The sequence below is a fragment of the Phalangium opilio genome, unplaced genomic scaffold (assembly GCF_054372755.1).
Source record: "Phalangium opilio isolate 3A_F unplaced genomic scaffold, DU_Popi_V2 ptg000810l_1, whole genome shotgun sequence".
NCBI lineage: Eukaryota > Metazoa > Arthropoda > Arachnida > Opiliones > Phalangiidae > Phalangium > Phalangium opilio.
Genome location: NW_028324253.1, coordinates 1,193,457 through 1,216,584, shown reverse-complemented (window position 1 = coordinate 1,216,584; position 23,128 = coordinate 1,193,457). Strand labels below are relative to the sequence as shown.

The window sequence follows — 23,128 nt, the reverse complement described above, 5'->3', positions numbered from 1 at the left end:
GTACTCGATAAGAGTACTCTATAAGAAATTTTCTGAGACTCGAAAAAGTTTCGAGTATTAAGCCAAGGCTCGATAAATACTCGAACCAGCTTTTGGAAGACCTATCCCCCTACACTTCTGTAAAGAAATTTCCAGAAAGTCACTCTTATAGGCTAGCAGACGAGAGTTAGTGCTGATTGGCTAGTTAAGATCACCATGTTAGTAGATTGCAGTAGGATAGTATCTCCTAGCTAGGAAATGGAAGGAGAAGTAAAACCAAAACTTAAAATAGAGAGGAGTGTTGGCGCTTTGTTATTTCGAGTTTTTTTTTTTAATGCGTAGTTTCGCGTACCAGCTTGACGCGCTAAGTGAAAGACGAGCTTTAGCGATTCCTTCGTTGAACTGTAACTTTTGAAGTGCATTGCTTCAGGCTAGAAACTTACGATTTTGATCTCAAACTGGAATAATGGCTAGCAAAGATATTAGTTCTGATGAAAGTAGTCAGGATACTAATTCCGAATTAACTGGTAGTCAAACCATAAGGCGCAGGACCAGTTCCATTTGGGAACTATTTGAAGAAAGTGAGGAGCAAGATATATCTATATGTATGTTATGCAAGGGAAGAATTAACAGCAAACGTGGAAATACCTCAAGTATGTGGAAGCATGTGGAAAATAAACACAATGAGGAATACTTAAGAATTAAGTTGCAAGATAAAGAACCAAAACAGCTAACGATGCAAGAAACATTTCGACGAACAACGCTATTCTCGCCAAGTCACCCAAAAGCTGTAAAAATAATCAACAGCATTGGACGACTGATAGCTACCGACTATCAGCCATTTAGCGTAGTTGAGGATCAAGGTTTTATCAATGTTCTTCATGAATGTGAACCGAGGTACAAAATACCATGCAGAACGACATTTTCCCGAACGGTGATTCCAAAACTATACAACGACATGATGCAAGATCTACAAAAACAGATGAATGAAGCTTTGAAGGAAGGAGTGGAATCGATTTCATTTACTTCAGACTCCTAGCGTTCAAGATCTATGGACAATTACCTTAGCCTGACGTGCCACTTTGTCAAGAAGGACTTCAGTCCAGTGATATTAACCTTCGCATGTCTACCATTCAACATTAGGCACACAGCTGAAAATATAAGAAACCCTCTGCTGGAGGTCATAGTCCCTATCGTTCCAATTGAGATACAACGTAAGATTCCAATCTACATCGTGACAGATAACGAAGCAAGCATAAAGAAAGCCATAAGAGAATCTAACTGGCAGCATCGACCCTGTTTTTATCACACCATCCAGTTAGCTATCAAAGACTGTTTTCAAAATATTAAGGTTGGTGACTTAACCGTGAAGAACATTTTGGCCAAAGCTCGTTCCATCGTTACTCACTTCCACATGAGTGCGCCTTCAAAGAGGTTGCTTGTTGCTGCACAAGTTAAAATATTTAACATCAAAGAACATGAGGCAAAGTGCTTGATACAAGACGTCGTAGTTCGCTGGATCAGCGAATATTATATGCTACAACGTTTGAACGAACTCAGACTTCCAGTTATGAAAGCCATGTTTGAGATTACTACTATTGAAAATCTAACCAATCGAGAGTGGTTCATCATTGAACACTTGTTAAAAATCCTGGAGCCATTTGAAGGAGCGTCGAAAGAGCTGTCAGGAAAGCTCTATCCAACCATAAACCTTCCTTTTCCAGCATTGCACTACATAGAGAAGGAGCTAATGATGTTAAGCGAAACTCGACAAGAACTGGAAACAAACTTGGCTCAAGCTTTCCTGAATAGCTTAAGAGCCCGGTTCCCAGATTATCGAAAGGATCATCTCTACTTGATAGCTATGCTTTTGGATCCACGAATTAAGAATGTGCTTCTTCAAAATGAAAACGATGAAATACCCAATGCTAAAAGCCTCTTGAAAAGAGAAGTAGCTGAACTTTATGAAACTGGAGAACCAGTAGAACAACCAAGGCAAGCAGAGGCAGTCAGCCCAACGAGTGAAAAAAGATGAGGGCTGTGGACACTAGTTAAAAAACAATCGGCAAAAATGCAAAAGAAAGATAATGAGCATAGCCTTATTGACGAAGTTAACATTTATCTTAGTTCAAGTACAGAAACAGATAGCATCAATATATGGGAATATTGGAAAAGAAACGAGGTAAAATTTCCTCTTTTGAGCAAACTTGCCAAGAAATATTTGAATATACCAGCGTCTTCAACCTCCAGTGAGAGACTCTTTTCCAAAAGTGGAAATGTTGTAACCCAAAAACGTGCAAACTTGAGCCCTGATCATGTGCAGCAGCTAACTCTGTTACATGAAAGCTTAAAAAATAAAAATCCTTCTGATGTAAAAGACCAAATTCCTGTTTAAGACTTTTAGCCTAAGTTACGGATTAAATCATTAACTATCGGTTTTCTCTCATTTCTTTGCCTATTTCTTAATAACATTTAAAATGTTCAAGAGTGATCAAATTTGTTCCTAAAAATATCTTAATGGTATAAAAGTGATGTCCTTAGTTTAATTAAAATAAAAGTATTAATGTCACCACTCACAGTTTGTCAAACATTTTCAGTTTAAAATAAAAGTCATTTCCGTTTTCTGTTTAAACTAAATCATTTTTGATAGAAAGAACCTTATAAACAAAATATTTGTGATAAAACAAAATTTTAAAACTAAAGGACAATACCATTCGTGTTAATAAACATAATAAAAGTCATATTGTAACCTTCCGTAGTAATTAGGGAAACTCCTGAGTTTCTACTCCAGGGGTGTAAGGTTACATAGAGGATTAACACCCTGCGTTACCTCTGACCTTTCCCCGTACTATATAAGCATCGACTGCTTATCCCATTAAGTCAGTCATTCTCCACTACTAGAATGTAGTAGTATGCTCGAGCATAGGGCGTCTTGCCCTGGTATTGGACTTCATCCGTCAATAGTAATTATTATTTAATTCTTTAGTTGTAAATACAAGTCGGTATTTCATTATCATTTATTAATTAATTTAGTTAAATAAAAGTATGATTGAATCTAAGGAACAGTGTAGTTATTCTTAGTATTAGCCAAGGCTTTTATGGCCACGTGGGGCGAGTTTATAAATCTCGCAAGCGTGGTTACATAAATGGCGAGCTTGCCAGGACCGACGGGTCCTAGTCGTATTTAGATTTTGCTTTGGCTATGCTAAGCCTAAGTGTAATCGTGGTTAGTGATTATTAATTGTTAGAACTTAAGATAAGGTAGTGACTTGCGGACTTGGACTACCCGTGACAAGCACTATTGAGTTTGTAGGGAGCTCAAAACCTTTCTTTAAGCATTAATTCACTACGATCACGATGTTCAACTCATACTCAACCTCTTCAAAAGCAAGTTTAATTACTTGGCTTATCTCAATGGGACACTCCCTAAAGAGAAGAAACTACAGTCGGCAATCAACGCCTACAGAGGACGATCCTGAGTCAAGCTCTTCAACGGACGGTGGTAGGGCCCACCACCCCCTGCAGAGACTTCCTCAACCACATCGTCTGATACGGCAGCTTCTGATCTGACTAGCCTCATCCAGGAAGCGTAAGACGTATCTAACCTGGGAGGACGAAAGCTAGGACGAGCCATCCGATGCCATAGTTCCTGCTTTCATCGAATTCCTTATAACTTAAATAATTAACCTAGTATGATAGTTAACTGGAGTCTTTTAATTATCGGTTACATTGTTTAAAGTTAATTATTATTATATTCTGTTTAAGTTAGAAGATTTATGTATTTAAATTTTCCGTCGATGAAGTCCAATCTTGTCGTCTGGGGGGATGTAACCTTCCGTAGTTATTAAGGGACCTCCTGAGTTTCTACTCCAGGGGTGTAAGGTTACATAGAGGATTAACACCCTGCGTTACCTCTGACCTTTCCCCGTACTATATAAGCATCGACTGCTTATCCCATTAAGTCAGTCATTCTCCACTACTAGAATGTAGTAGTATGCTCGAGCATAGGGCGTCTTGCCCTGGTATTGGACTTCATCCGTCAATAGTAATTATTATTTAATTCTTTAGTTGTAAATACAAGTCGGTATTTCATTATCATTTATTAATTAATTTAGTTAAATAAAAGTATGATTGAATCTAAGGAACAGTGTAGTTATTCTTAGTATTAGCCAACGCTTTTATGGCCATTTGTAGCGAGTTTATAAATCTCGCAAGCGTGGTTACAATATTATGTACAAAAACTGCTAATATTGAAGAATAAAAACAGAGTAATGAAATGAATATACTTTAGTCTTTAGCTTTATTTGTGTATGAACATAAATCAATAGTAGGGCTTATCCTTAAAACTGAGGTTAGATCCATACTCGATAAAAAATTCCCAATTTGAATTACTCGAAACGAGTACTCGATAAATACTCGAATAACAAATTCAATTACTCGATAAATACTCGAAAGGAAAAATTCAAATACTCGATACTCGATTCGAGTACTCGATACTCGGCTCAATACTCGATAAGAGAAATTTTTGATACTCGAGACTCGACTCGAAACTAAAAATCTAAGGCTCGCACAGCAATAGTTAGCGATCAAACGTAATTAAACTAGGTTAGCGATCAAACGTAATTAAACTAGGTTAGCGATCAAACGTAATTAAACTAGGTTAGCGATCAAACGTAATTAAACTAGGTTAGCGATCAAACGTAATTAAACTAGGTTAGCGATCAAACGTAATTAAGCTATGTTAGCGATCAAATTTAATTAAACTAGGTTAGCGATCAAACGTAACTAAACTAGATTAGCGATCGTGGGAAAGTTTCCACTGTGAAAACGAAGACAAAGCTTTTCTCTCCTAAGGTTTAAAATGCTAATTTCTAAATAATTTCAATTAATATTTAGACTGAAGTTAAAGATATTAATTCGAACTGTCTTTGCAGACAAAGATGCGAAAAAGTAAGAGATAAGTTTATAAATTAATTGCCAGAAGTACAGATATTAAAATTTTCACTTTTGAAGACATGATAATAAAACATTAAATATTTTAAAAAAATTCTTATCTTAGTTTTTTAACTATAGTTCTAGAAAAAAATGGCATAACCAAGAATATTTTAAGGGAAACTAGCTTGATGTCAGTGTTTATTTTCGACTAACATTTGTTTTTAAGAGATTCAAATACTCGGATATCTGAAAAATTGAACCTGATGAATTTAAATTTTGATATTTTAAAATTGAAAATAATGCGAAGCGGAAAATTACATAGGCCGTTTGACTGTGATATAGTTATTAAAGTTGAAAAGATACCTTGATCGTGATCTTTTGAGATCTTAATGTTTGAAACTTCGAAAACTTAAAAATTAATAACACGTTTTGTTTGGTCTTAATACTGATTTTATTTTACCAGCAATCAAGGATTTACTGTATCTGGGAGCCCGGCAGTGCTCCCCGCTAAGTCGAGCACTGACATATTTTTCTCGAAGCAACTCACGACACTTTTAAGTCCACTGTAACTTCATGATGGGTATAGGTAAAAGTCTGAAATTTGGCTTGCCCCGAGGACTGTTAATCCAAGCTATAGTTTCCAACTTTCAAGTTCCTACCCTTTATACTTTTCGAAATATCGCAGGTGAAATTTACCTTATTTTGTCACTCACTCACTCACCGATCATCAAAATTCAAAGGTACTTCTAGGGAGATAGAAACTTACAATTCATGATTTAGTTTTCATTTATTTTATAAAGCACAGAGAAATTTAAACATCCCGAAACTTTTGTAAAATTGTTCTTTACTTCTTTATTTTAAAACTAGATGGCGCTGCCGTCTTTTCAACAGAAATAGTGTGTATTCCTGATGAAAGGACGTAACGGTCCAAAGTTAACCGAAAGTTAAATATATATTAAAGCTTATAGCAGCAGAAGCCGATTAGGCTTTACTCATGAAGTACGTAACATGTGCCTGGGGGAGCTACACGATATTCTCTAAGCTCCTTGGAAAGAACCTCACCTTACGCGGAGGGAAATAGTTCAGTAACGCGACTACTTCGGATCCATCCGATCCTTCCGCCTAAAGAACCGATTTACCACGTACCTAAATTCAAGAACTACTATAAAGACTGAGAAGGGTGTCTAAAATATTATTTAGATAAAACTATTCACAATACCAAAGATTATTTTGGAGTAAGGCGTTAAAATGTTATCAATCTGGGTAGCTTTTGCTTGGACTATTTAAGACGCCGTGCATCTGTTTTTAACGGGGTATTTTTCTGTTCTCGGCGTTAGGCAAACCCGGCCGCCGACGGCTCGAGATGCGCCGCTCGGCCTCAGGCGCTGATATCTAGCCAAGGCTTAGTGTAGTTTTCGTGTCTAATTTTATTAACAGAGCTATTTTTCTGTTGAAATTTAAAGAAAATCGTGTAATATATAGTTGAAGACTTAGTAAATGTCTCAAAAAATTTCGAAACTTGAGTTTTATAACGACTACCGAACGATACAGCAAATTCGCTTTCCGGCCCTCCCGGTTATGTCGACGGCGAGGTCGATTCGAGGTCCCATGCAAGAAAATAGTAATAGCCGTCGCCGATTGATCTTTCGTTAAAGAGGTTATCTATGGTTAGGGGGCTCATGATTGGTTAAAAGCTTTTTGTTCGTCTGCTTAGTTTTTACTTCGGGAATATCATGAAATCCATGGCCAAAGCTATGGAAAAGTGGAACTTGCGTACTTTATGTGTGAAGCACAATCCGCTTTTGATAGCAGTAGTAGTTTAAAAGAAATGTGTCATAACTGATGCCACATCCTTATATTAGGATATAGCGTACAATCTTTTTTGCATATTCTCTGGGGGTCGAAAAGGGTAATTCAGCGTAAATATGGACAAACGTTAGCAATTATATTGGCAAACGAAGTACATCACGAGGGTCATGTTTTAATATAACTACCGAAGTATAACGAGAGGGTCTACAAAAGAAGTGAGATCCTATCAAAAACATTAACATGTACAAAAATGGGCCAAGCCTCGCCTCGTGCCGTAAAACGTTCTGAGATCCCATGTAGAGCCAAGTCTGCCTTTCTGTTCTCATTCAATCGCCAATTGAACAATTATGTTATAAATTAAGTCCTTTTCCTAGAGATGTGAGTCGGTAATTTACCGTCCGTAAATTACCGGTAATTTACCAAATACCGCGTAAATTACCGTAAATTTACAATGGTAATTTACCAAATACCGCAAATTTACAATGGTAATTTACCAAATACCGCGTAAATTACCGTAAATTTACAATGGTAATTTACCAAATACCGCAAATTTACAATGGTAATTTACCAAATACCGCGTAAATTACCGTAAATTTACAATGGTAATTTACCGGTAAATTACGGCGGTAAATTTTCAACCATTTTAATTATGCCTTAAAACTTCATTTTACACTTAAACGATCAATTATTTCTGTGTTTACTTGCAAAATGACTCACCAGGCGCTACTCGCTAGCCAGTACTTACAAAGTTGCACTACAAATTAGTCTTTTAATAAATATTTAGTTAGAGCTCAGATTAGAAAGGCCAAGGCTGCCGTCTTGGTAGCAAAAGCCGCAAATACGTGTAAAGCAGTCAAGATGGTGCTTACAATTAAACGTTGTATAAAGTAATGGATTGTAAGTAAGGGATAATATAAATTACCAAAAATTACTGGCTGAACGGTAATTTTTGTTTTCCCTAAATTTCAATCGGTAAATTACCGTTTTTAAAAATTACGGTAATTTCACATCTCTACCTTTTCCTAATTAATAACCAATATTTTTACCTCTCCGAGTGACGATGACGTCACGGAGAGGTAATGCACTGACCGTGTCTGTGTGTGTGTGTGTGTATGTCTGTCACCGCGTTCGCAGTTGGCAAATCGGAGCAAAATTGTTCGCAGAAAGCAGTTTTTGGCTTCTACTCCCTTCTTTAGGATTATGAAGTATGTGGCGATCGGCTAGGGTTACGAGAAACGTCTAGCCTCCCAAGGGCAGGTCTTTCACCAAAGGTTTACGCAATTGCGGGTTTTCTTATCATTTCTTTTGAATCAATAGCTTTATCAGGGATAGATTTAATTTTAGAAGTAGGAATGGAGAACAGACTAATCTGGGCGCACGTCAGAGTCCCGGACCCCCTTCCACGGGACGGAGGGGTATGAAAGATCAGGCTGGTCATAGCGACAGAGGTAGTAGGGAATGACGTGTTTTTCGCCCTCCCCAATAGCAACGTCATCAAAACGTAGTTAAAGTGAGCCAATAAGATAATTTAAACATTTCGTTACGTGTTGGAGGGAGGGGCTCCTTACTGGGCTATGAGTCGGACTGAGGTAAATACTAAACGTTCTCCATTCCTACTTTTAAAATTAAATCTATCCCTTGCCTTATATACTCTAAATTTCCAAAGAATTCCTAAAGAGGCATACGCTTGAATTCAAACGTCAACAATAGCTATGTTTAAAATTATTTTAGGAATAGCGTTTCTTAAAACGATTTAACTAGAATTAAGCTAAATTACTGACGATTAAAATAATATCAATTATATTTATTTAACTATTTAAGAAAAACCTCTTAATAGCGTCTCCACTCGGAGAGGTTTTTTTGGTTTCCCAACTTGTTCAAAATGCCACGTTAAGACAGCAAATATCAGCGTGGAAAACTGCCTTTGAGATAAGACTCGATACGTAGACGTCGGTCGACGGCGGTATCGCTGCAGTTTAAAACCATTAGAGAGAATGGCGGCGGGAAAATGTTTAGGTATTGGTTACCCTCGGATAGTCTCGGTGGAAAGGTTAAGGTATCAATTTGAAACAATCACCGACTCGTGAAGGCGCGCAAATGACAACCATCAAAGAGATTGTGTACGTAGCGAGTCACGCCACGTGACCCAAAGTAATTTTACATGTCATATAGAGAGAGGGAATTTACCCAGTTTTATTTCAAATCGCCGTGCACTATTTTCACGCGAGCTAAAGTATAGCGTGTGACAAATTTATGTATGAATTTTAAGAAAAGTGAGTGAGGAACGTATTTCGAAGATACCCCTTTGTTGTATCGAATTTCTCGGTATTACCTTCGACAAAGAAACCAAATTATATCTAGGAAGATATAAAAGATGATTGTATTTTAACTAGAAGCAATTAAGGCACCGGCATTGCTCGACGGCACATTTTTGTTACGTTTCGTGCTGCCATTTTTAAAGATGGCGTCAAATCGAAACGACAATAAGCCATAAGGCCCTGTATAGGATGTAGAGAATTATTGTACTAAATATTAGTGAAATCGGTTGAAACTGGAGTACGTTATTCCATAAAAAAGATTGTTTTACATTTATGGCCGCCATTTTTCAAGATGGCGGCGAATTGGAAAAATCTTTCTTTATGCGCGCCTATTTGAGCTGGGCGTTTATATATCAGTCAGTCAGAACTTGATGGACTTGTATAGATGTAATTAATTTGGAGTTTAGTTTTTGGTTCAAACGTATCAACTGAAATTTATTAAATTTGGGGTTGAAACATTTTAACTTTCAGATAGAATTTTAAAAAGGAAGTCTTCGATATTTTGTAGAAATCGACATATAACAACAGTCTCGAAATATAGATTTTTTTATGAATAGTTTTGGTTGTTATTAACAGCGTATAACAAATAGTGTGGTTCGCAGTTTGTATTAAGACCCACTCAGACAAAAATCTTACGTTCCTGTCGGTCGCGTTGTTACGCAGGGTTGCCACAGTACCTGGAAATCCTGGAAAATATGGAAAAGTCAGGGAATTTAAAAATGGGCCGAAAAGGTCAGGGAAAAGTCAGGGAATTTTAAAAATTTCAGCAAAGTCAGGGAAAAGTCAGGGAATTTGATTTTAGTGGGTAAAACTTCTGGGAATAAGTCTTTATTGAAAGAGTAATGAAAGTTTCTCCTCATGCTCTCTCAACACAGAAAACTCTAGATTAATCCTTAAAAATGTCTAAAATTGTTTTTGTAAAGTAAATGCTCTCTTAGACTGTTATTTATTGTTAAAATGTTTCTTATTTGTTTTGGTGCAACAAATACATGGGAAAACTTAATGTAGAGAGTTTATTTAATTATAAGCACTTAAAACGTGCTGTAAACATTCACACTTTCGACCTAAAAGGTCAGGGAAAATCTGAGAGAAAGGTCAGGGAAAACCTCGAAAAGTCAGGGAATTTGGTTCTGAAAATTCCGTGGCAACCCTGGTTACGGTCACTTCCGTGTTCAGACGTAAAAGCAGACGACTTAAAACGATTCGCATATATGGGCATTTTTTTGAACCAGACTTTTGAATACTAAAATAGCCGAATCCAAAATGGAAATTAAATACTGCCAATAATCCTAAACATTTTCATATATCATCGGCCAAATCATAGCGCACTTGATCATGCGTCATTAAGGCATGATCGAATGAGCTATGACTAAGAAAAGACGCTATCAAGGTGATGCCATCTTGACTCTGCCCGACGAAACGGAAAATTTTCAAACTAAAGCCGCGAATCTTCTACGTAGTCGTTGACACGTGTCTAATTAAGCGAGAAAAGCGACTTCACCGACGTTGAACGTAAGAATTTTGTCTAGTCTGAATGGGGCTTTACATCTAGTTATGTACATAAAACACCCATCTCGCGTTACGTTATGAGAATCTGGGAGAATTCTTGTGATTAGTTTAAATTCAGCATTTTTTCTACGCGGAATAACATTGGTGGAAAAGTGGTATATATATACAAACGTAGAAATAACTTTGGGCGCGTTCAACATTTTTGGGGTGCAAGAGTGCAACGCGCCGCCGAGAACTAATTAAATTCCTAGCCCCCCCCCCGCCGCCATCTTGCTAACGTATAATGGTCTTTCTCTCGGAAATAAATAAAAAAAAATATCAAAATGCATCTCGGGATGGCGCGGAAAAAAATGATGAAACAAGTGCGCGTGTGTCGAAAACGGAGCTACCAATTTAACCAACACTAGCCGGAATTTTCTAGTCTTAACGGAAAAATGCCCGAGAACCCTTTAAACCAAGGGAATGGTCACTTGCCATCACGGAGAGTTAAATGGGGTGCGGAAGCTTAAAGGTTAAGATGTAGCACGTGACTTAATGTTTCGGTATAACATCTCTTCTTCGTTGTTAGTTGCCATGTGACCGGAATAAGACAAGTTGACCAGTGAGACTATGTTGTCGCTTGTTTGAGCTTCGGTGTCTTTTTCACTGTCAAATTAAGACTGTAGCTCCCACTAGCTTCCTTAATTCTCTCTATTGTTATTGAAGAGTTGACAACACACTCAATAATAGTATCAATTCAATTCAGTTCATTTTATTGCTCAATTTACTATTCATATCTGTAAAAATGTGGGTTTAAAGTAAATTGTTGTTGGTTTCTTCCTATAAACGAAACCAATAACCCTTTTAAGACCAGACAACGCCTACATAGCCATTTTAGATTTCAATAAACTGGTGGTGGTAGGCCTACGTTTTGTATTTTACCAATATGACGGTAACGTAAGTGAATCACCGTGGTAACCTGAGATCACGGTACCAGTGCACATAGTTCTGTCTTTGAACGTTTTCAGGTCTTTTATAGGTTTCTTAAATTAATGATACCACTGAGAAGAGCGATATACATACGTAGCTTTGAATTACGCTTTTGAAGCTACAGTGCTGGGTAGGTTTTGGATCTTGTTTGACCCCTCGGTTCATGTCCGTACTGTACCCGTTGTTTCTAGCGGATTATTTTAATGGAGAAGCCAAAGGGGATAAGGAGGGGGAGTGGAGGCTTACATCGAAAAGATGTTTAGATTGTTTTTAATCTTTTTACTCGGGAAAACTATCTGCCTTCTTTTAATACCAAGTCGATCTGTGCCGAAGCGTAAAGTTGCTTCGGACTGAGAAGAAAACAAGTTGGGAAAACCAAAATATTACCTCTCCGTGTCAAGAAGATTATATAAACTTAAGTATCCAATGAAAACGTTATTATGTTTCTGAGTTGGGGTTTCCCATTTTTGTTGTTGTTTTGAAAAATATATCGCAATGCACGGGCCTTGATAGATATAGGAGGCAATGAATGAAATATATCACAATGCACGGGCCTTGATAGATATAGGAGGCAATGAATGAAATATATATACAATGCACGGGCCTTGATAGATATAGGAGGCAATGAAGGAAATATATCGCATGCACGGGCCTTGGTAGATATAGGAGGCAATGATAATCTCTCTCTTTGCACGAGAGGTTTATCTTTAATATTTAAATAAATATAATTATTTTTAATTATTTTAATCTTCAATAATTAACATTAATAATAGTTAAATCGTTTAAAATAAAGTTATACCTATTATCATCTCAAACTTTGCTAATATTGACGTTTAAAGTGAAGGGTACCCCTCTTGCCGGCTTTATTCAAATTTGGGGGTATATATACGATTCGTTTCCATTATAATAGTAAGGAAAAAGCGCAATTGCGAAAACCTTTGGTGGCGATCCCACCTTAGGGAGGCTAGACGTTTCTCGTAACCCAAGCTGATCGCCGCGTATATCCTAAAACCAAACGATGATAATGGAGTAGAAGCCAATGATACAGATTGATGTCTATGTGGAATAGACGGAAGACCAGTGGATGGTGGTGTTAGAAGCCAGTGTAAGTGCAGACTGGTGTCAATGTGGGATTGACAAAGAACAGAAGATGGTGGTGATTAGAAGCTAGTAAGAACAGACTGGTGTCCGTGTGGGATGGACAAAGACCAGAAGATGGTGGTGTGAGAACTCAAGTAGAGGAGCCATTTCCGTGACTGTGAAAGCAGTTCGGAGATGGCGAACACGTTTGCTCCGATACGCAAACTGCGAACGCGGTCACGTGGGTGTAACAACGGACAGACAGACACACAGACACACACACAGACACGGCCGTTACAGAACCTCTCCTGGACTACGTCACACGGAGAGGTAAAATGAACTATTATCGCGTCAACTGAACCTTAACCTCCTCTTACATTACCCGAAATAGTTTCTCAAAAACGTATACATCTCTAATTTTATTCGCTAGCTATAGCAATACGCTTTAAAATATATTTTAATTAATTTATTGATTGGAAATTATACGTTGCAATTTAAATTTATTAATAACGTGAAACAGGAAAATATCCAATAAAGCGATACAAGGAATCTTTGGCTTCAACACTGTGCAAGTCGAGGGGCCGGTCACTCGGTGTAATCGGTGTACACGGCTGTACCTTTCTTTGACTTTACTAAATTGATTACGTGTAATCTTTAAAAGCCCTGCCGTTGACTGTACTAAATTGATTACGTGTAATCTTTAAAAGCCCTGCCGTTGACTGTACTAAATTGATTACGTGTAATCTTTAAAAGCCCTGCCGTTGACTGTACTAAATTGATTACGTGTAATCTTTAAAAGCCCTGCCGTTGACTGTACTAAATTGATTACGTGTAATCTTTAAAAGCCCTGCCGTTGACTGTACTAAATTGATTACGTGTAATCTTTAAAAGCCCTGCCGTTGACTGTACTAAATTGATTACGTGTAATCTTTAAAGCAAAGGGCGGCTCCGTTGATACCCCTGAAAGATGCCTTTTCTGCTACACGTTGGCTAAGCTTGGCAAAGGCTAGTTAAACCAAAGGCAGGAACCAATGGGACCTAGTGCATTAGGTCTGATTGGTTCCTGCCTTTGGCAAGGTAAAATTCGTGTCCAGAAGATTAGCGAGCATGCTAGGGGTGATCATGGAGCCGCCTGTTACTTTAAAAGCCCTGCCGTTGACTGTACTAAATTGATTACGTGTAATCTTTAAAAGCCCTGCCGTTGACTGTACTAAATTGATTACGTGTAATCTTTAAAAGCCCTGCCGTTGACTGTACTAAATTGATTACGTGTAATCTTTAAAAGCCCTGCCGTTGACTGTACTAAATTAATTACGTGTAATCTTTAAAAGCCCTGCCGTTGACTGTACTAAATTGATTACGTGTAATCTTTAAAAGCCCTGCCGTTGACTGTACTAAATTGATTACGTGTAATCTTTAAAAGCCCTGCCGTTGACTGTACTAAATTGATTACGTGTAATCTTTAAAAGCCCTGCCGTTGACTGTACTAAATTGATTACGTGTAATCTTTAAAAGCCCTGCCGTTGACTGTACTAAATTGATTACGTGTAATCTTTAAAAGCCCTGCCGTTGACTGTACTAAATTGATTACGTGTAATCTTTAAAAGCCCTGCCGTTGACTGTACTAAATTGATTACGTGTAATCTTTAAAAGCCCTGCCGTTGACTGTACTAAATTGATTACGTGTAATCTTTAAAAGCCCTGCCGTTGACTGTACTAAATCAGGAGCAGACGACAAAGGAGTCTCGGACGCTAGCTTCCACAATATAGAGGGCAATGGGACCCGCGTACGTCACAGCTGTAGCGGTATCGTTTGCCATAGAGGCGCTATCAGACATTATAGCAGACGATGCTTTTGGTGGATTATATCTGGCACCAAAGTCTGCTGGGAATTCTTTTTAATAACGGACTAACGGTGGCTATTGAGGTCGTCTTACCCGATCGCGACATAAATATACACAATATAATTACTTTATTCAAACAGCTGTAATCGTTTGTGACCTTAAAGGTAGGAATTAATTGACTGCTACAAGAGGTTGGAAACGAAATCACTGTCTCTTACTTTTTGGGTTTTAAAAGATCGTGAGTGATTTCTTTTCCCAACCTCTTGTAGCTATCATTTAATTCAAGAATAAATTTAGAAAAATCTGGCACTGAAACACATTTTGGTTTTTTAATAGTGTACATACGTTACTCGCTGGGCTTTTCATTATCAATTTTAGTCTAAAAAAAGATTAAAAAGCCGTTGATATCCATTTTTTAACTCTAATACTCGTTAAGCCTAGGCTAATTATAAGCAGACGATACGTATTTTTAAAGAGAGGCTCCAGACGCGATTTCCCAGATCTCCTTTCGAGACTTTGCAGCCACGCTATTGGTTGGAAAATAAAGCTCAAATTTCCTACGAGAGGTGGCACTGGCGTAATGATTTTGGTTAATAACCGTGACGTTCGCGGATCCCATTGCCCTCTACATTATGGAAGCTAGCGTCCGAGACTCCTTTGTCATCTGCTCCTGACTAAATTGATTACGTGTAATCTTTAAAAGCCCTGCCGTTGACTGTACTAAATTGATTACGTGTAATCTTTAAAAGCCCTGCCGTTGACTGTACTAAATTGATTACGTGTAATCTTTAAAAGCCCTGCCATTGACTGTACTAAATTGATTACGTGTAATCTTTGAACGTCCTGCCCTTTACAGTACTAAAATGATTACTCTTAATCCGTGTACAGGGACTTTGACAGTGATTAGCCCCGCGGTGCAAGTATGAAACTTCGAGGTATGGGCGAGTGCTCATAGTAAGCTCACGTGTGTGTTCTCGTGTATGAAGGGGTGTGATACAAGCTTATCCCATATCTCTAAGTATAATAAGATTCCTTGTGTTGTTTCTTATGTGTTTTCCTGCCCGAAACTGTTATGTCCAGGTCCTTTTCAAAGTAGGGGCTAAAATAGTGTGGTGTTTGACCACCTTAATGTCTTAAGATGAGGGAACACGTGGTATTTGGATCCAAAGATGTTACATATGATTTCAAACGAAAGAACTTTAATGGACTCATTGGACTGATAACTTTGAAGCCCTATCCTAACTGGATCTACATATACCGGATGTTCCGACTTAACCCTATCAATCAGGCCATCTAAGTTTAGCGAAGCTGTGCTTGTTCATGTTTCAAATTAACTTTTACTATTTGTTAAGCCTTGGTCACTTGAATTTAAATTCTTTCTTACTAAGCGTGATTTGAGGTTGTATCTTAGTATTAAAAGTATACTGTTATAATCCTATATACCAAACAAATGCGGTGTTTTTTTGGACGTAGACTCTGGAAGTTGTATCTAAATATTTTCGGTCAAACTTTGGCATTAGAATACTTGGGTAAAATTTGAAAGTGTTTTTGTTGTGTCGCCATTAAAGCCGCGTTGGAAACGCGAATGCGATGGTCTCCTATATACAACGAAAAAACGTTCTAAAACGTTTTCGAATGTTTGGCAGGGCTGTACATGGGGAAAGTTTCCAAAGCTATGTTTTACTGTTTATCGCCTTAAAATGGTACCCAAAGTACAGTACTGGTGCTTTTGTATAAACTTTGATCTGTTCCCCTTTGTACCCCAGAACTGCAGAGTGGAAACTTATTACTTCGGAGTTTGACTTTAAGGAACAAAAGGAAAGATCTAAAGATTCAAGCTAAAATTTTCTTAGGCTTAAATAAATTACTGCTAAAACTGATAGAATCGATAATTAATTATTTTCAAGTTTGAATTATCTTATTGGCTCACTTAAACCACGTTTTGATGACGTTGTTGACGGGGACGGAGAAAAATACGTAATTCCTTCTTACCTCTCTCGCTATGACCCGCCTCTTCTTTCAGACCCCCCGGTCCCGTGGAAGGGGGTCCGGGACTTAGACGCGCGCCCAGATTGCTCTGTTCTCCATTCCTGCTTCTAAAATTACATCTATCCCTGTTTCAATCATTCTTTTATGGGTATCTTGCATAAAATGTTATGGAAAATCATTCCGTAACTCATTAATACGTTACGTAATTTTTACGTGTTGTATGAAACCTTGAAAATTAATTAGAATTTTAAAGCTTAAATAACGGGCTTTCGTAATTTACAATTACAATAATTTTTTTGGCGGCTGAGTTCTATAAAATATTTCAATGAAGGTAAAGTTAATCAGAAATATATTAACGGAAAACTGTATGCATATAAACAGCGTTTTCATTGCGTTGTAAGTCTATTACCTTTCAGGTTTAATACACTTCGTCTTCCTTAGGTATTAGAAGTTCAGTAATAACGGGGGAATTAATGATGATAGAGGGGTGTAGACCCAAACCCACCCTTTACAGTCTACGAAGGTTTTAATATAATCGACTCACGTTTTTTCACTTTTTTATATATAATGTACTATTTCAAGCCCTTAAAGGGGGTGCGTATTTTTTTCTCGTGGAAATTAGCGATAATCGCGCCGTGTCTAGAGTGGCCGCTCTTAGCTCTGTACCAGATAACCTTGTAAAACCATTTTTTTTTAATATCTAAATATCAAAAGTGATTAAAAATCGCACTTACAATTAACCGCGCTTCATAAAGAAATGTAATAATTAGTATTAAAAATTTAATAAGAGAAATTAAAAGTGTAGTCGTTCGTTAATGCGAAGACACCCTGAGATCGGATCATTTCAAGGGATTTATTTTAATCAAGCTCTAATTTAGTATTTTTTTAAAAGAAAATGGTAATGGGATTTTTGAAGTAATAGCATGTTATTTTTAAAGAGATAAGCGGATTTGAAGCAATAACATAGCGTTTTTGAAAAGATAAGAGAATTTTCCAAGCAATAACATGTCATGTTTAAGAAGATTAGGGAATTTCAAACAATGACATGTTGTGTTTAAAAAGATAAGGGAATTTCGAGCAATGACATGTTATTTTTAGAAAGATAAGGGAATTTCGAGTAATGACATGTTATTTTTAGAAAGATAAGGGAATTTCAAGCAATTTAACATGTCTTGTTTTAAAAGATAAGGGAATTTCAAGCAATTTAACACGTCGTGTTTTAAAAGATAAGGGAATTTCAAGCAATTTAACATGTCGTGTTTTAAAAGATAAGGGAATTTCAAGCAATTTAACATGTCGTGTTTTAAAAGATAAGGGAATTTCAAGCAATTTAACATGTCGTGCTTAAAAAGATAAGGGGATTTCAAGCAATAACATGTCGTGTTTTAAAAGATAAGGGAATTTCAAGCAATAACATGTCGTGTTTTAAAAGAAAAGGGAATTTCAAGCAATAACATGTCGTGTTTTAAAAGATAAGGGAATTTCAAGCAATTTAACTTGTCGTACTTAAAAAGATAAGGGAATTTCAAGCAATTTAACTTGTCGTGTTTTAAAAGATAAGGGAATTTCAAGCAATTTAACATGTCGTGCTTAAAAAGATAAGGGGATTTCAAGCAATAACATGTCGTGTTTTAAAAGATAAGGGAATTTCAAGCAATGACATGTCGTGTTTTAAAAGAAAAGGGAATTTCAAGCAATAACATGTCGTGTTTTAAAAGATAAGGGAATTTCAAGCAATTTAACTTGTCGTGCTTAAAAAGATAAGGGAATTTCAAGCAATTTAACTTGTCGTGTTTTAAAAGATAAGGGAATTTCAAGCAATAACATGTCGTGTTTTAAAAGATAAGGGAATTTCAAGCAATGACATGTCGTGTTTTAAAAGAAAAGGGAATTTCAAGCAATAACATGTCGTGTTTTAAAAGATAAGGGAATTTCAAGCAATTTAACTTGTCGTGCTTAAAAAGATAAGGGAATTTCAAGCAATTTAACTTGTCGTGTTTTAAAAGATAAGGGAATTTCAAGCAATAACATGTCGTGTTTTAAAAGATAAGGGAATTTCAAGCAATTTAACATGTCGTGTTTTAAAAGATAAGGGAATTTCAAGCAATTTCACATGTCGTGTTTTAAAAGATAAGGGAATTTCAAGCAATTTCACATGTCGTGTTTTAAAAGATAAGGGAATTTCAAGCAATTTCACATGTCGTGATTTAAAAGATAAGGGAATTTCAAGCAATTTAACATGTCGTGTTTTAAAAGATAAGGGAATTTCAAGCAATTTAACATGTCGTCAAAAACGGATTTATGGGATAAGAACGTCGGATCATAGCTTTAGCCTCTAGTACCATCCTCGCATACTTTATTGAGAAACTTCGTCTGCTTATATTTTGACTCCACCCACAAATTCGATCTCTAGAAGTAGCTATATACAGAATTTGTGGGTGGAGTCAAAATATAAGCAGACGAAGTTTCTCAATAAAGTATGCGAGGATGGGGAGTGAATTCGCTAACTCCGACGTTCTTATCCCATAAATCCGTTTTTGATGTCGTGTTTTAAAAGATCAGGGAATTTCAAGCTATGACATGTGTTTAAATGACCTGTTCTTATAAAAAATGTATGTTAGTTTGAAGCAATATAATAATAGATAAAAATTAAGTTTAAACAAATAATATCCCATTTAATGGAAGGTACTTTTCAAGGTTGACCTTCAGATATGAAGTTAGGTTTCGCGATTATTTTTCGCGTTTACTTGCTGACAGTTAACGTAACAACGTACAACTCTATTTTGCAAAGATTTAGCAATTAACACATTAAGTCACATAAAAGTCTACAAATAGTGAAGACTTATCAGTCTTAGTCTGAGCTATTACAGAAAAGGCGGGAAATATGGAAAGAGGGCGATGACGTCATTAAATGTTTTAATTATTCCACTTCTGTCTGCTGTCTTTGGACTAGCAGAGACAAAAGTACAGATAGGCATTTTATTTTACCCTCACAAAGCTAGAAACATCTTTTCAAAGATTAGGGGGAAAGACTCGGGGGAAGGCATTGGCTTTACTGTAAGTTTAACTTGACTTGTAGTCTTTTATAATGTGGGGATTTACCCCCTGGCCCCCCCTTCTAATGATCTGGCATCAACATTAAGGAACGTAGAATACTTTTTGTATCCTTTTTGGGTTTTTATATTTCATGAGAGGAAAGGAAAGGGGGGAAACTAGTTTCTTTGGAGATGGGCCATTACTCTGTCGTTAACTCGCCAAGTCCCTTTCGTGTTGGGTAAACGAGCGTTTGAAAATGGGGGTTCACCCCACGGATACGCTTCTACACGCGTCTAAATTCTGTCTTTCAACAATGCTAACCCCCTCCCCAAATATATTTTTTTCTCTTAAATTGGGGAGCGTAGTGTGAAAAGAACACTTTACAGGGGTATAAGGTGGTATTCGTTGTTTTAGACTGTATTGTCACTCCAAGCTGGGTGATAGTTTGTATTTGCCTTACGAGATGGCGCTGAAGATGTATTAATGCCTTGAATTTAAAAATCTTGAAGTATTTTTAACCAAGAACCATAAGTTCATAAGATATGTTCCATAAGTTTGTCACTGGTTAATGAGAGCTTGTCAAGAAGTGACGTTGGTGTAACGTCATAGACTCTCGTAAAATGACGCCTGGTGAGGCGCTGTCAAAGGCTTAGTACAGACTAAATAGGAAGATGGACTGCAAAAAGAAGTGCAGTCAATTCTCGCTTGTCGTTCTCGAACTAGCTCTCAGTAAGTCTCTATCTAGCATTACGAAGTAAAGGTAGTGTCATAGTTATGGAATGTATCTTATGAACTTATGCAAGAACCCATGTAAGACCAGAGGACGCTCTTGGTAATTCCATGAGCTAATTACCAACATGGAATCATGGAATAGGAACCATTTTGTCAACGTATCTAGGCGGATTTTGTTTGCAGAGTTACACTAATCGTTATGTGTGAAGAAAATATATTTAGACTTGACTGCGTATGTCAGATAAATTAATGACGTAACTATACAGTGTCTCTAGTCGAGAGATGGCGTTTTATACGAACTACTGTCATAAAATAGCTGTCGTCTGCTTTTTCATATTCCTTAGTTTTTTCCACTGTTCTAACCCCTGCAGGGAAATGCAACTTGTATATACTTTATCTATGGTTAGTTTATCTATGGTTAATCATTGCGTATTTTTCTTAGTGGTAAAAGGTCACTCCACTATGATGTGGCTCCAAAATTTATTCACGTATTGTTGAGTTTTTGTTTCTGAAGGCTTTTTATAATGTTAAGTATATCCATTTCTGCTGATAGTCTACGAGATTTTTATTTTGGAAGAGAAGTAAAATGCAAAGATAAAAACCCGTTTTTCAATTAACTTAATTGCTGAGAATTCAAAGTGGTATTACCATATTAAATAGCGATTAGACAACCTTGAATCGAAACTTAATGTCTGATTTAAGTTTTAATAAAGGAGGCTGATATTTATTTTTAACCTAATTTGAAAATGAAAATTGAATATTACTTGTGATTTTTTGCACGTCAAACATATTAGACGAGTGTAAAACGTTTTCGTACACGGTTTTCAGGCAATTTCATAGTTGTTATATCGTTATATAACTTCGATATTCTTGAAAGGAATCGTCTCGTTATAGTGATAAAGGGAACCAAATATATTTTCGAATTTCAACGCTTTTTCCTTATTTTTAGTGTTCCTTGGAACTGAAAAGTTCCTTTTCTGATCAATAGGTGGCGACTTTAACTTCTACTAAACCAGAAATTTCCTACCCTTATCCCATTCTCACTTCTTTACCGGCATTGAACTTTATGGGGGTGAAAGGGTAAGAATCTATCCTTCTAAGACATTTCATCCGCGGCGTACATCCGAGGTTAAAGGTCAAACGACGTGTTAAGATGACGTCGTTAATTGAAATTCTTGAAGGAACCCACCCACTCATTCTTTGTGACGCCTTGTTTTTTGCGCATCCATTTTCCGATCATAATGTTGAAAGTTACGAATCATTACGTTGATCCTGCAATTAGAGTATTTTAAGGATGACCCCTTGAAGACAATGATTTGTAATTTAATACAAGAGGTCATCCCTAGAACACTCAAATCCTAACTCAAAAACAGTGTCCCTTAGGGCAAAATGCCATAGAACATTTTCGACTCAAAATCGTAAAAAGAACATCTCCCTTAAAATTAATTAAGAAAGTGAAAGACAATTATTTCTAACTAGCTGTTACCCGCGGCGTCGCTCGCGTGTAATAAGAACTTCCATCAAAATGATACAAAGAATGGGTAGATTTTACTGATGACTAATATTTTTATAGCACCCTAGGAGCGAAGGCACTCGGCGTTGCCCGTCAGCCCGTCGGGACATTTTTTATTACTTTTCACGCGGTTATTATTCCATAAAGAAGGGTTTTTTAGTTTTTGGCCGCCGTTTAAAAAGATGGCAACAAATCAAAGCCAAAAGACCATTCAGCCCGTCTATAGGTTAAAGGAAACCCGTGTACTAAATATCTGCGAAATCGGTTGAAACGCGCGGACTTTGTTGCATAGAGAATGGTTTTTACATTTCTGGGCGCCATTTTTTAAGATGGCGGCGGATTGGAAAAATCTTTCTTAGTACGCGCCTACTACTTATGAGTAACGTTCCTGCAAATTTTCAGCCTTCTAGGGCAAGCGGTTTGGGCTGGGCGTTGATTATCAGTCAGTCAGTCAGTCAGTCAGTCAGGACTTTGATTTATATAGATATAGATTTAATATAAGGGGTCATCCCTAAAACACTCGAATCATAACTCGAAAACAGTGACCATTAGGGCAAAATGCCATAGAACATTTTCGACTCAAAATCGTAAAAAGAACATCTCCCTTAAAATTAATTAAGAAAGTGAAAGACAATTATTTCTAATTTAATATAAGGGGTCATCCCTAAAACACTCGAATCATAACTCGAAAACAGTGACCATTAGGGCAAAATGTCATTGAAGTTACATTTTCGACTCAAAATCTTCCAAAGAGCATCCCCCTTAAATTAAATTAAGAATCTGAAAGAAATGCTAATTTAATTGGGGGGGGGGTCATCCCTAAAACCCTCAAATCATAACTCGAAAGCAGTGGCCCTTAGGGAAAAATTCATAGAACATTTTCGACTCAAAATTGCCCAAAGAACATAAGAACATCCCCCTTAATTTATGCCAGCCTTATCAGACACACAATGTAAATTTAGTAATGTTAACTTTAAACACTCCGAATTTTAGTAACCAAATTTGAATATAAAATAAACGGGTCAGAGTGACATATACCTTTTTTTGAGGTTGGTTAGTTTAAAAATAAGATTTTTGATGTAAATAACGTTAAAGGTTTGGCTCATTCACCTTTTGCGACTTTTATAGCGTAGGCAGCAGGCAAGAGAGGTAGGTATTTTGGGGGAAAACCGATAGTATCTTCAAGAATATAAGAAAAAAAACATAGAAAGGGGTAGAATGTTGCAGAAGAAGGAGGAGGAGGAAGGAAATCGGAGCATCTCGAAAAAAAAATCTGAGAAACCAAAAAAAAAAAAATCTGGCGTTTCAATTCAAGCGAGTCCTTTATCGAACAAGTGACGAATAAAGAAAGGGGGCATGTATAGGGATAGGAAAAAAGGGCCAATTTTTATTCGTGGGAGAAATTCGTATGTTAA

General features: G+C 36.9%; 1 protein-coding gene across 1 annotated transcript; it reads left to right on the top strand.

Annotated features, from left to right (window-relative positions):
• The first annotated feature begins 1,030 nt into the window (after positions 1 to 1,030).
• LOC149588016 (zinc finger BED domain-containing protein 4-like) lies at positions 1,031 to 2,014 on the top strand. The gene has a single exon (XM_089863214.1). It carries the CDS (start codon positions 1,031 to 1,033, stop codon positions 2,012 to 2,014), a length of 984 nt encoding a protein of 327 aa, XP_089719340.1.
• The last annotated feature ends 21,114 nt before the right edge of the window (positions 2,015 to 23,128 follow it).

Excerpts from the sequence above, each read along its gene's own strand:
- LOC149588016 (XM_089863214.1), top strand. The coding sequence starts at position 1,031 with ATGGACAATTACCTTAGCCTGACGTGCCACTTTGTCAAGAAGGACTTC.